The 12,775-nt window shown below is 38.2% G+C and overlaps 1 protein-coding gene across 1 annotated transcript in view; it reads right to left on the bottom strand.

Annotated features, from left to right (window-relative positions):
- The window catches only part of LOC147548180 (protein DETOXIFICATION 16-like), a 28,034-nt gene extending 15,868 nt beyond the window's left edge, over window positions 1-12,166 (bottom strand). Inside the window, exons 1-6 of the mRNA XM_086669232.1 lie at window positions 11,858-12,166; window positions 11,204-11,748; window positions 11,025-11,111; window positions 8,138-8,194; window positions 7,807-8,045; window positions 7,586-7,704 (exon numbers count right to left, since the gene is read on the bottom strand). Of these exons, the coding sequence (XP_086525358.1) occupies window positions 7,586-7,704; window positions 7,807-8,045; window positions 8,138-8,194; window positions 11,025-11,111; window positions 11,204-11,748; window positions 11,858-12,166 (1,356 nt within the window). The remainder of the gene's footprint in view (window positions 1-7,585; window positions 7,705-7,806; window positions 8,046-8,137; window positions 8,195-11,024; window positions 11,112-11,203; window positions 11,749-11,857) is intronic.
- Window positions 12,167-12,775: the final 609 nt, after the last annotated feature.

The raw sequence follows: 12,775 nt of genomic DNA, 5'->3' as shown, positions 1-12,775 counted from the left end.
CTCCCTCTTGGATCTTGTCTTCCTTAGCCAAATACTTAGTTCCCAGCTGCGCCTGTACATTCACAATGAAAGGGCAATTTTAGGTATTACATACCATAATTTGGGAATTTTACAGTATTTGATAAGTTAACTGTTTATACCTGAGTTTTAAGCTACTGTTCCATTCTTTTTGTCCTCCAAGAACTTAGGGCAGTTTCTTTTCCAGTGGCCCTTGCCATCACAGTAGAAACATTTGGTGTCAGGAGGAGGACCTTTGTCTTTAGGTTTGGCAATTCGTTTGCTTTTACCTTTTGACGCGGTTTTCTTCTTCTGTTTTCCACCTTTCTTGAACCCTTTGTCCTTTTGTACCATAAGAACGTCTTTCTTAGTCTCCACTATAGCGACGTCCTTTTCGGCTGTTAGAAGCATAGAATGAAGTCCTCCAACGTTTTATCCCATCCATTCATGTTGTAGTTCATCTTAAACTGATTAAAACCACTATGGAGGGAGTGAAGGATAGTGTCGGTAGCCGTTTGTTGGCTATAAGGGAAACCTAGTTTAGCCAGCTTGCCTATGAGCCTGATCATTTGGCGAACATGAGGCCCAACTGGTTTTCCCTTTTCAAGGCGCATGTCCATAATTGCTTTAGAGGTTTCAAACCTCTCCAATCTCGACTGTTTCTGGAACATTTCCCGAAGTTGTCGCATCATGGAGTAAGCATCCATGTCTATGAACTGCTCTTGCAGAGTCGGTTCCATGGTTGCTAGCATTAAGCAAGTTACGGGCTCTGCCTTTTTCCACACACTCCTTTCTTCATCTATCTCTTCTTTAGTCGAATTATCATCCAATACAGGAATTGGAGTTTCTAGTACATGTTGCTTTCCTTCCATCCTGAGAACTATTCCTAGGTTCCTTTCCCAGTCAAGGAAGTTGTGCTCATTCAGCTTCTCCTTGTCGAGAAGTGAGCGGAAGTTGAAAATATCTTTTGTCATCTTTGAACTACATAAAAGAAATGGCAAAGTTTTAAAACTCGTTATCGTTTTTGAAAAACATTAGTTTTCCCACATTATTCAATAAAAAACGTCCCCGATTGAATAAGTGATTCCAAGACCCCAGTTCTTCGAAGTAAAGCGGACGAAGGCCCTACCCTTTGACTCCGTCGTTCCGGGTGAGTGAACTACTTCACTGATCATACCTTATGACTCTTGGTTGATAGATTTCATTAATGAATGACTAATCTATCCTTTTGCCTCGAGTATCCAAGACTCTCTTGCTGATCTCGTTGAGTAGAACCATTTAGACGTGTAGGCCTCTTCTATAGGCCTACCCGCATTGTCCCAAGGTAGAGGAGGTACTCTGCGAAGGCCGACCCACCTTCCTCGAACAAGGGCGCAACGAGTGTCTTAATCTGGATAGGCGATTACTCAAGATTACTTTTGGGGACTTTTACGCTAGTCTGGCGTTTGTTATAGTGAACTATTTAGCCTAACTAACATCCACGACATAAAGCGTAAATAAGTAAGTAAATGCGCGCGAGAAAGTAAATCAAGCAGACATGGATCCTAGTATGGCCCCTAACCTAGAAGATCTAATCACCCTTGGTTTTCTTCTTGTTTCGCCTTTTGGTTCGTCTTAGATCGCCATCTTTGAACCTCCATTGATTTCTCCCACTCGCCTTTGGATTTCATCCTCGAGTTTCTTCAATGGACTCATAGACCCTAAACTCTAATTACAAGACTCTAACGATTCGCAGATCTTATAAACTTGAAATTAAAATTAATTACAAAGCATGCACCCATCCGTGCTTAAAACAAGAATAAAGAAATAAATCTATGGCCATACTAGTTTCCCGCATTCACATCACATGCAATCATATAATATATTAAGGCTAAGAATTATATATGCATGATTATCTTGGGAGATACTTTTGTTGACATCACATGTCACATTACGGACCTTAAGTCTAAATTCGAAGAATTTAACTAATGGTGCTTTCCGGTTTTATCTTTTATGATTAAAATCATCTTTTAGAAAAACTCCGTTTTGGGCTCGAGAAAGCCCGAGTCAATTTCGGAAAAAATATTGGTTCGATTCTTAATGATTTCATAAATCAATTTAAGGAGAAATCCGTTTTGGGCTCTTGGATGGCCCGGATTGATTTTGGAATTATTTGGTTGGAATCGGAAAAAAAATTTGGCAAAAACTCCCACTCGAATGATGGTCCCTTTTCGTGGTCCGAAAAGCCTCGGAAAAAGCCCGGGACAAGTCCCGGCCCAAGCCCAAAAAGGGCTCGGACAAGGTCCGGACATAGCATGGCCCATAGGGCCGGCATGTCCTGGCCGAGGCCTATCAAGGCCTGGTCTCGTCCTGGCCGGAGCCAGGACGCTAGTCCATGTACCAGACGCGTCCTAGACGTGTCTGGTACTGGACCGGACCAGCACTAGGTGTCTCGGACTAGTCCGAGACACCCAGAACCTCCAGACGCGTCTGGTCGAGTGCTCTGGACGCGTCCTAGACGCGTCCAGGAAGCTCCTTCGCAGCTGCTGGTCGCGTCTTAGACGCGTCCTTAGTAGCTGCTCTGGACGCGTCTTCAAGACGCGTCCAGAAGCTTCTGTCGCAGCTGCTGGTCGCGTCTTCAAGACGCGTCTCAGCAGCTGCTCTGGACGCGTCCAGAGGACGCATCCAGGAGCTTCTGGTCCGGCCAGGAAGCTTCCTGGCCGGACACTAGGGTTTTTCAAAACCCTAGTTTCCAAAAAAAAAAAAATTTCTTATGCAACTTTAAGTTGCTATTTTCCAATTTTAAAACTTTTCTTAAATTTTTGAAATTCCTTTTAGAACACTTCTAAAATTTTTCAAAACTTTTAGAAACTTTTAAATTTTTCCAAATTTGTTTTGAGAGTTTCCCAAACTCAAAACTACTCTTTTTAGAACACTTCTAAAATTCCAAATCTTTGTTTTTCAAAAGTTTCCAAAATTTAAAAAACAACTCTTAATCAAACCAATTTTGGATCAAAATCTAGGTTTTTGAAATTTTTCAAAGAACAATTTTGAAATCAATTTGAAAAATCTTTGAATCCAATTCATAATTAATCAAATTTTATGTTTAAAACCCTTTTAAATATAACTATCAACATAATCAAGCATGGATTAGTTTGAAATTCAATGAAATTGAGTCTTTTAAAACACTTTTAATCATCAATTTGATTCTCAATTTGAAAATTTATTGAATCCTATCAAATTATGAGTTTAAAATACTTTTAAAAACATCTTTTAAAATACTTTTATAAACTCAATTTTCAAACTATTAAGCATATTAATTAGTTCGATTCTTAGCAAAAACTAGTTAATGGCAAGAGGCTCTGACGCCACTGTAGGGATTTATACCCTTCTACTAGTGTTTATAGCGGAAATATGACATCTAATGTCTACACTAGTATTCCCAGGATCACATGCAAAACTAGTAATTAATCTAATGGAGATAGTAGATTACCTTAATCGCTTTTCCCTCGAACTAGTTGAATTGATTGAAGAAGACCAAGAGCTTCAAGTGTAGCTCCTCTACTTGGGACACGAGCAATCAATTTGATCTCCCACCTTGTTGTATAGCTAGCACACCAATGGTGGTTGGAAAAGAAGAACTCCTTTCTTCTTGACTAGATAGATAGTTAATGGGAATTAGCTCACTTTCTCCTCTCTACTTGATGTGGTAGAGTAAGAAAGCTTAGAGAGAAATTCCACACCTTATTCTCTGCCTTAAGAGTGTTTATATAGAACCCTAATAAGAATCCACCTCCTTTTAGGTTTCCTAAAACACCCTTTAGAATAAGATTTAGGGAAATAGTCGAAAATAGCAACTATTGGTATTTTCTCAATTCCCTAAGGAGGAGGTGCCCAAACACCACGAAAATTGGCTGATATAATGTTTATTATATCAGCAACTAACCCTCCAAAATTCAGCCCAATCCGAGTCCTAGAAGTACCCGAACCGGTCTAGGCCCAAAAACCCTGTTTTTGGCCTTTTTGTACTATCTTTGCCTAATTCCTTTTTAGGCCTATGAGATATGTTTATGGGACACTCCCATGATTATATCTCACTCCCACTAGTCATATCCTAGATCAATTTGTCACTCTTATGTGTAACCCGTTGTAGGATCCGATCGAAGTTAGCCGCGAATTACTTCGTAATTCGACGATCGTAGTTGGTCTCTAGCTACAACTCTACGATCCCTAAATCAATCGGACTTGATGATCTTCCACATCAATTGTCCTATCCGACAATTTGTTCGCATTGTCACCTTGGTCGAAGGACATCTCCTTCAACTCCTTCAGTAAGGCCGCCCTCTACAGAAGACAGACAAAAGTCTTCTTAAAACCTCACCAGTCCCAAGGTATGTTCAGGGCCTATTTAATGAACATGAACGAATCGCGGATAACGCAGAACACACCGGGTATCGTATGTGTTGTGGGGGTCTCAGCCAGAAATCTCCAAGTTCAAGAGTAATTTCACTTGGTTGCTTTATTTTTTGGTTGTTGCCTCACTCCACTATGTGTCAATTCAAATCGAAAGATATTGAACACTTAAGTACATGTCCCACTTCCAGCTTAGCAGTCAAAAGTCTTTGATAACCATCTTGTGGGGGATTGCTGGGTTTATACAATGGTTGGGCCCATTTGGGTGATTCCATGGTTGGGCCCATTACCATCTAATAATTAATTGAGAGTGAGCCTTACCCACTCACTACTAGTCAAGACTATTTGTCTTCTAGTTAGCACATGGGTGGGGTCCACCTCTAAAAGGAAGATGGCATTCAAAGCTTTCTTTCTCTAGAATTAATGTCCCACATCTCTCAACTAGTGAAACTAAAGGTGTCTTATAATAAGTTGCTTGACAACTCATTGTAAAGCACATGGTGGTGTAGAGAAGGCTCCCACACGCGCGCGCACACATGTGAGGCATTTGGGCTTTTAACCAACTTGGACTCTTTGGCTATTTGGGCTAATTGGGCTAATTGGGATTGTGGCCTTATGGGCCTTTGGATCTTTGGGCCTTTCGGTCGTGGCCCGTGTGCCCGTGTGCCCGGGTGCTTGGGAGCTTAGGAGCTTATAATGAAAAGACTCTTTTGCCACGAAGAGTACTTAAACTCGGATTTTGACTAAGTCGGTGGGATTAACCTAATCAGTATTTGAGTATATCTCTAACTGATCTCGTAGGGTTAATCAGTTTCCGAGTTTATCTCCCACTCCCTTAACTTCTCTACCACGTTTTCTAGGCGGTTAGGATTTTCTCAAAGGCTATATATACTGGCCGAAACCGAGAGAGAAAACACAACTCAATTTCGGCTGTCTTCCTCTTTCTGAATGTTTAAGTTTTCGAGTTCTGTTATCTCCATTACTATCTCTGTTAGTGCAGACAGAGGAAGTAAGTTGTGGTCAATCCTTGGGGAGTGATCGGAATCGAGTAATTAGCACCCCAGTTACTCCGAAATCACTTTCAAGGCAGTGGCCTCCATACCACGACACAGTGAATAAGTTTTTTTCTACCCAACAGTTCCATTGATCTACTCATATTTCCAACATTTCCGAAGTTTTCTTTTCAAGAGAGAGTGAAAGTGAAAAATAGTTATTTGAAGTAACTTGGATTGGTGTTATACTTCTTAAAAAATATGGTAATTTAGGATTTGTTCAAACCTTAAGGAGTAAGAGATCTCTGTACATAATTTCTCATTCAGTCTTATCCACTATAATTTTGGTAAAAAATTGTTGTTTTCCAAAGAGTGTTCTACACATCTTGAGAAGTTGGTTAATCCCTTACTGTTTCAGAGAGAACTCGTACAACTCATTATTATCATCATCTAGGAAGTCATTTTGGACTAGGTGTTGTGGTTTTGTCCTTCTTATTTGAGTATTTTTTTTACCATGTTAAATAATGGGTTATTTTCCAAATGACCACTAGTTTATCACTGGCTTCTAGCCTAGCCCCTTTGTTCATCGAAAATACCCAGATGGCCCCCTTTTTGCCGCTAACGTCAAAACGTCGTTAACTTTATATTTTCTCTCCCAAAATTACCCTTCTTTTCACAAAAATTCTTTTCATTCTTCCATTTGGTTCCTTCCCGAACCCTCCGCCTGATGTTGCGACGTCTCATTGGAGCTTATACTCTCACCATGCTCTCTCCATTTGCTCCACGCTCAAGTGATATTTTGCCACATCAGGTGGAGGGCTGGGGGAGGGACCAAATGGAGGGATGAATAAAATTTCTCTTCTTTTAATTGTTCGAATACTTAGCTCTATTTCTCTGTCTTTTTCTACAAACTCTCTTTCTCTCTCATCATTTTTTTCTCTTTCGAAAAACTCTCTAAAAATTTTTCAGAAAAATGAAGAAAGTGAAAATTGTATCAAGAAAACTTTTACTTGGATGATTATGATGATGTTGTTGTTGATGAAATGAATTTGACTTAATAACTTTTTTGATCTTTTAAAGGTTTAAAGGAGACGAACGAATGAATTTGTTGTTGTTGTTTTCAGATGATTCTTTGCTACTTGAAGAAATCGGTGGAGGTGGGGTTAATGATCATAGAACAATTTGATTATCATCGTATCCATCATTATCATCACATCATCATCAACGTCTTCATCATCATCATAGTCATCAGATTTATGGTGTCCGCAATTGACACAACTATCACAAATTCAAAACATCATCATCTACATAAACTCGCTTCATCTGATTCACTCTACATCCTTGATGGGGAATTACACAATTCACATTCTTTCATGGCTTTCTGCAACTTTCTCTCTCTATAATTTTCTCTCTTTTCGTCTCGAACTTTCTTTATGCATTCTTCTTTGGAAACGTAGAAAACACCAAATGAAGGACTGTGGTAATTGCTTTCCTGTTATCAAAATTAAAATTTCTGGAATGAATTGGCCTAACAAATCCAGATCTAATAAGGTTAGTTCAGTTTCTCACTGAATCCATCTCTCTCCTGAATCTATTTGGATTTTTTTTTCATTATCATCATTTTCATTATCACTGAATCCACTTTTTCTCCCAGATCTATATTGAGAATTGTGGTTGTAAAGATAAAAGTTCATCTGATTTTTCATCCATGATGACTGAATCAAGGTTGATGCGGTGATGAAGAAGAAGATGATTTGAGGTTTATTGAAAATTATCAAAAAGCCGGAGACAAGAGACGATTATCTAAAAAATGGGTAATAATATACTTACTATCTCTAGATTTGGTTTTAGTATTAAAGAGGATGGATCATTAATTCTGCATTGGGAAGATGCATTGAAAAGAAATGCTCCCACATGGAGGGGTAAGTTTGGAATAGAAAATCTGACTCGTGTGACGCTAGCAGTAAAAAGGGAGCTATCTAGGTATTTTTCGATAAATTAGGGAGCTAGGCAGGAAGCTGATCATAAATTAGGGGGCTCTTGGGAAATAACCTTTATATAATTTTGGTACCTCTCCTTACTTTCGCATTATTTTATCTTTATATTTGTGAATATGTTATTCAGGTTATTCTTGTCTATAAAATCTTCACGGTATCTGAATACCATAAGAATATAAGGCCCAAACAGAGTAAAAAGGTACTTGCCTTTCCACCCATATGTAGTACAAATGCTAATAAGATAGCGGTAGGAATACCAAAAAGGTAATAAGCTCCAAGATTTATGAAAACACCAATCTTTTGCCAACCACATCCTCTAGCCATACCTAATAAGTTATAATTCTTCATTAGAAAATAACGTATAAATAAACGTTATAAAACAACAGATTATGCTAGAATTATCAATTTTGAACTTTACCACCACAAACCTGAGAGAACAGTTTGAATTCCATCAAAGAAGTTGGAGAATGCAAGAAGTGGCATCATTTTCGCTACACATTTTACCACCTCCTCTTCATTACTATAAGCATAACCCCAAAATCTTCGAACCAAGAAAATCATTAAGCCTACTAGTATTCCCTCTGCTATGACTATTAATAACATAACACGTACTGCTAATCGAGCAGCTTGTGGGTGACCTGCTCCTAGTTCATTTGATACTCTTGTGCTGAGGATTTAGAAGAGTATTTCATAAATTTCTGCTATTGGAATCTTAAAATTATGTCTAGAAATTAATCGACAAGTGTTAGCTTAAATTACCTTATAGCTCCACCAAGTCCAAGAGGAATCATGTAAAGAACAAGAATTGTGTTAAGGCTGAGGAGATATTTGTTAACTTAGTCAATAATTTCGAAGAAAAAAAAACCATATTTCAATTATCATACTTACAACTTCATATCCATGTGGAAGAATTTATTAGGAGTTGATTGAAGATCATGATCGACACTGAAGAAAAAACTATAAGTGGCAAAGGGGGCATCTCACATGAGAGATGTTGGTAGTGGGTTATTGCAGGCTGACAGAACCCACTAGCTCACCTTTTTTATTTGGGGTGTTATGACAAAGAACAAGCAAACCAAAGACAAAAACAATAAAAGTAAAGATTTTCTAAAACACAAGAATTTTCCACCTTGACTTGAATATATCACATTTCTTCACCCAAAATCAACAAGTCTTGCCATTGTAACAATTGTGGTGTAAGGGCTTGCCTTTCAACTTGAACACAAATTTCAATCAAGTCTAAACAATTCTTAAACTAAAAGTACTAACTGTCTTAGTGAACATGCATAGTGAGTGAATGTATAGTCAATCAATGGACTTTTTTTATCAAGATCTCTCGAAATTTCCGACTCCACATATCCAACTACTGACTTAGAAGTATCACCACTTCTATTTATCCTAAACCAAACTAACATCTGAGGATCACTAAGATATCATAGTACCAATTTAACCTCAAGACAATGACTTTTCCCACGTCTACCCATGTATTTGCTAACCACACTACAACATGTGATTAAAGATCCGACCTTATGCAAATCATGACAAACATGATGACACGAACTACACTCGCATAAGAAACCTGAGACATATACCCTATCTTCCCATCGTCAGTGGTGAAAACTTAGTTAAAATCTTAAAATGTGTTATGTTTCACCTCATGTATTCAAAAATGTTACAACACCTTCTCAATCCACGTCTTCTGAGTCAAATTTATCAGCATATCATCCCTTTGCATCTGCATACACAAAATCTTCTTTCATGCACCCAAGTCTTTCATCTCAAATTTATCACTTAACTAAGTCTTGAACTTTGAATTCTGACACGTTATTGTAAGCAATCAACATATCATCCACATATATGAGCAAATACAAATAAGAATCATCTAACAATTTTCTATGATAGACACAACCACCATTCTATGTTATCAGTTGTTAACCATAAAGACATCAAAGCGTTTGTACCACTGTCTAGGAGACTACTTGGTATATAAGGATTTCTTCAACAGAACAACAAAGTCTTCCTTTCCTTAGATTTTGAAACACTACGATTGGTGCATATATATTTCTTCAAATCTTGCATCTTTTAGTTTAGTGATTCACTTCTTTTCTTGAAAATCCATTTTGTTCTGATATCTTCTGACATTTATGCTTCTTAACTAGTTTCCAAGCCCAATTTTTGTGAAGATATTCAACTTCTTTACTCATGGCAAAAGAACATCGCGTTAATTTATCACTCTTTATATAACTTCTTCATAGGTGCATGGTTCACACCTAACCATGCTTTCTTCTGCACAAAGCGGATATGCAACCATATCAGCAGTGTATACCTCTGAGGTGGACTTATTTGTCTTATTTCCTTGTCCCTTACCATATCACCATGTGTATACCTCTGAGGTGGACTGATCTAATTGAGATTTGAACTTCTTTGGAGTATTTATCTCAAACTCCACCTGCTTTGCATGATTATTTTGCTCCACCTGCTACAAATATCAGCTTGAATGACTATATCCATTACTTTCTTCAGGTTACTATAGATGTGAGGCCCCGAGCCTTATCAATTATCGATATTGTCCCCGCTTTTTGGCACCTCAAGTCCAAGCCTACACGGAGAGGCTCCACGAGCTCACCCAAAAGGCCTCATTATGAGCGAAAATCCACGATTCGCCTAAGCATAAGAATACATAACGACACCGTAGACCCCACAAATATTGTCCTAACTTAATTGCGAGGTTTAGTTCCACAGTGGAGGCCTCGCCACTTACTAAGCTTGAGCGTATACCTATAGCCCAGGCTTCAGACACTCAAGTGAGTGATGTGGGACTATCACAATCCCACCACTTTGAGAAAGAGTCGTCCTCAGCTCTGATACCACTTGTGACGCCTCAATCGTTAACCGTTATCTATATTGTCGCCGTGTTTGGCACCTCATGCCGAAGGCCACATACACGGGGTTTTGTTCTTGGTGAAGGCTCAAGGATCTCATCCAAAAGGCCTCCCCACTTATTAAGCTTGACCTTACACCTATAACCCTTGCTCCACACATTCTTGCAAGCGATGTAGGACTATCACACTTACTAAACGACGTACACTGACAAGATGATTTTCGCTATGAATGGAGAACACGATCACAACAATTCTTCAAGGGTTTTAGTATTTGTAGCTCACTAAAACCTTAGTACTCAACCACCTCTACCTCTTTTCCCAAAACAAAAAAAAAGGATACCCTTTGCATTGGTAACAACCCCTTATAAGATTAGGGCAAATATAGATTTAGGCTTTCTCGTGTCGCATACTAGGTTAGGCGTCAGACCCATATTCAAGGCACTATGGACATAGAGTGTACACATTCATAAAGGTCTGTCGTTTTTACATGTGGGATAGCTTTTGAGAAATGTAGAAGAGAAACATTGTTTTCTCTGTTTGCAAACCGAAAATAGGAGACCCCTTTACATTGTGTTGGAGATTACCCCTTATAAGCATAGGGCAAATATAGATTCGGGTTTTCTCGGTTTGCAAACCAGGTTAGACATGGGTGCTTTGAACATAGAGTGTACACAATGATACAGGTCAATCGTTTTTATATGTGGCCTAGCTTTTAACAAATGTATGCGAGAAACATTGTTTGCGTATCAATAAGAGTACTTTACCAGATAGATAACACTGATGTTTCTAGCTTTGGATTAGGAAGAACACCAGAGACTAGAACCATCAACTCAAATGACCATATCTCCAAGCTGTTCAAAATCATAAACCAATTCAACTAGTAGACAATACTGAAACAAAAATTGGATAATGTAAGTAATGCAAGAACCGAAAGGGTACTAACCAAACCATAACTGCAGAAGGAACAGCTAAGCTCATAAATTTGAGTATGTCACGAAACGCTTCCATCGAAAAACCAGTCCAAGTCTTCTTGCAGGCATTTGAGAGATTAACATAAATTGCCAACAGAACCACATTAATCCAATAAGAGATACTAATTGCGATAGCCGCTCCTTTATTCCCTAATCCTGTTTTAAAAACAAGAACCCAACACACAACAATATGTAGTAATGTTGTAATTCCAGAGCTTATCATCATAGGATATACGATGTTTTGGGCCCGTAAGAACGTTACATAACATTGAAGAAGTCCATAGGCAAAAAGCCCGGGAATCATGAAACGCGCATAGAGTCCTGCTTCTATTGATATATCCCGATTTTGTCCAACCGCCGTGAGAATTGAGCCCGTGTTAGCCCAAATGAAAGCTACTGGAATACTAACAACTGAAAGAACTAGCATTGCTCTCTGCATATGTATACCAAGCATATGATGTTGTTTCGCCCCGAACGACTGACCGCATAATGTATCTAGTGCACTTGCCATTCCGTTCTGGCCGAACAACACATCAAATATGCACAATAAACTTGTGTATAGTATATAATGTTGAATGAATAAATTGAAAAAGAAATGAGAAAAGAACCCAAAGTTAGTAACTTACCAACAAGCTAAACCCAGTGACAGTTGCGAAAGAAGAAGCCATTGAAGAACTTGAGACAGAAAGTTCTCCAAGATGACCAACAAACATGACTGATATCATTTGTAAAAAGAACTGTGAAAGATTAACCAATATAAGAGGCCCACATAACCATTTTTTAACTTCTTCAATGATCTCATTTGAAAATCTTATTCTCCTAATTCCTTTCTTACTATTATTATCTTCAATCGAATCTTTAGACTCATTTTCCTTTTTGATTTCAATTAATGGAGAACTGCTTAGATTTGGCTTTTCTTCTTCTTCATTCTCCATTTTCTAAGTGGATGAGAGGACAGAAAGAGAGAGAGTGAGAGAGAGAGGTTTCTTTAACTTTTTTTATTTCTTTCATAGAGGAAATAGAATAATCCAAAGTCAAGAGCTAACTTATTATATTGTATTGAAGTTGTGTGCCCCAAGCGGCAAAGACGGATCAACATAGGAGAGTACGAGGTCATTGACCATGTTCCCTATCCTATTACACTTATGGTGTGTTTGGATGGCGGAATCATGAATCCGCGGATTCATGAGTCCTTGGGATTCATGATTCCACGGATTCATGAATCCTAGTAATATTTTTTGGCTTGTTTGGCAACTAAGAATCCTATGATTTATTATTATTTGAGCATTTTTAAAAGTCTTTAGAAAAAATATGATTTTTGAAAAAAATAATGATTTTGAAAATAAATAATGATTTTGTAGAAGGAAATATTTTTTTGTTGATTTTAAGTTTGAAATTTAGGTTCATTAATCCAAAATCCTAGCAAATCCTAGGGGGTAAGGTGGGATTTTGGTCCAATACAATTTTTGGAATTAGGAATCCTTAGGATTCAAGAGTCCTAGGATTCTTGGTAGCCAAACAGACCAAGGATTCATGATTCCTAC

This window comes from Eschscholzia californica, unplaced genomic scaffold (assembly GCF_041429995.1).
Source record: "Eschscholzia californica isolate CP2 unplaced genomic scaffold, dmEscCali1.0.p SCAF_3, whole genome shotgun sequence".
In the NCBI taxonomy this organism is placed as follows: Eukaryota; Viridiplantae; Streptophyta; class Magnoliopsida; order Ranunculales; family Papaveraceae; genus Eschscholzia; species Eschscholzia californica.
The sequence above is the reverse complement of the archived record's forward strand: the minus strand, read 5'-3'. Positions and strand labels throughout refer to the sequence as shown.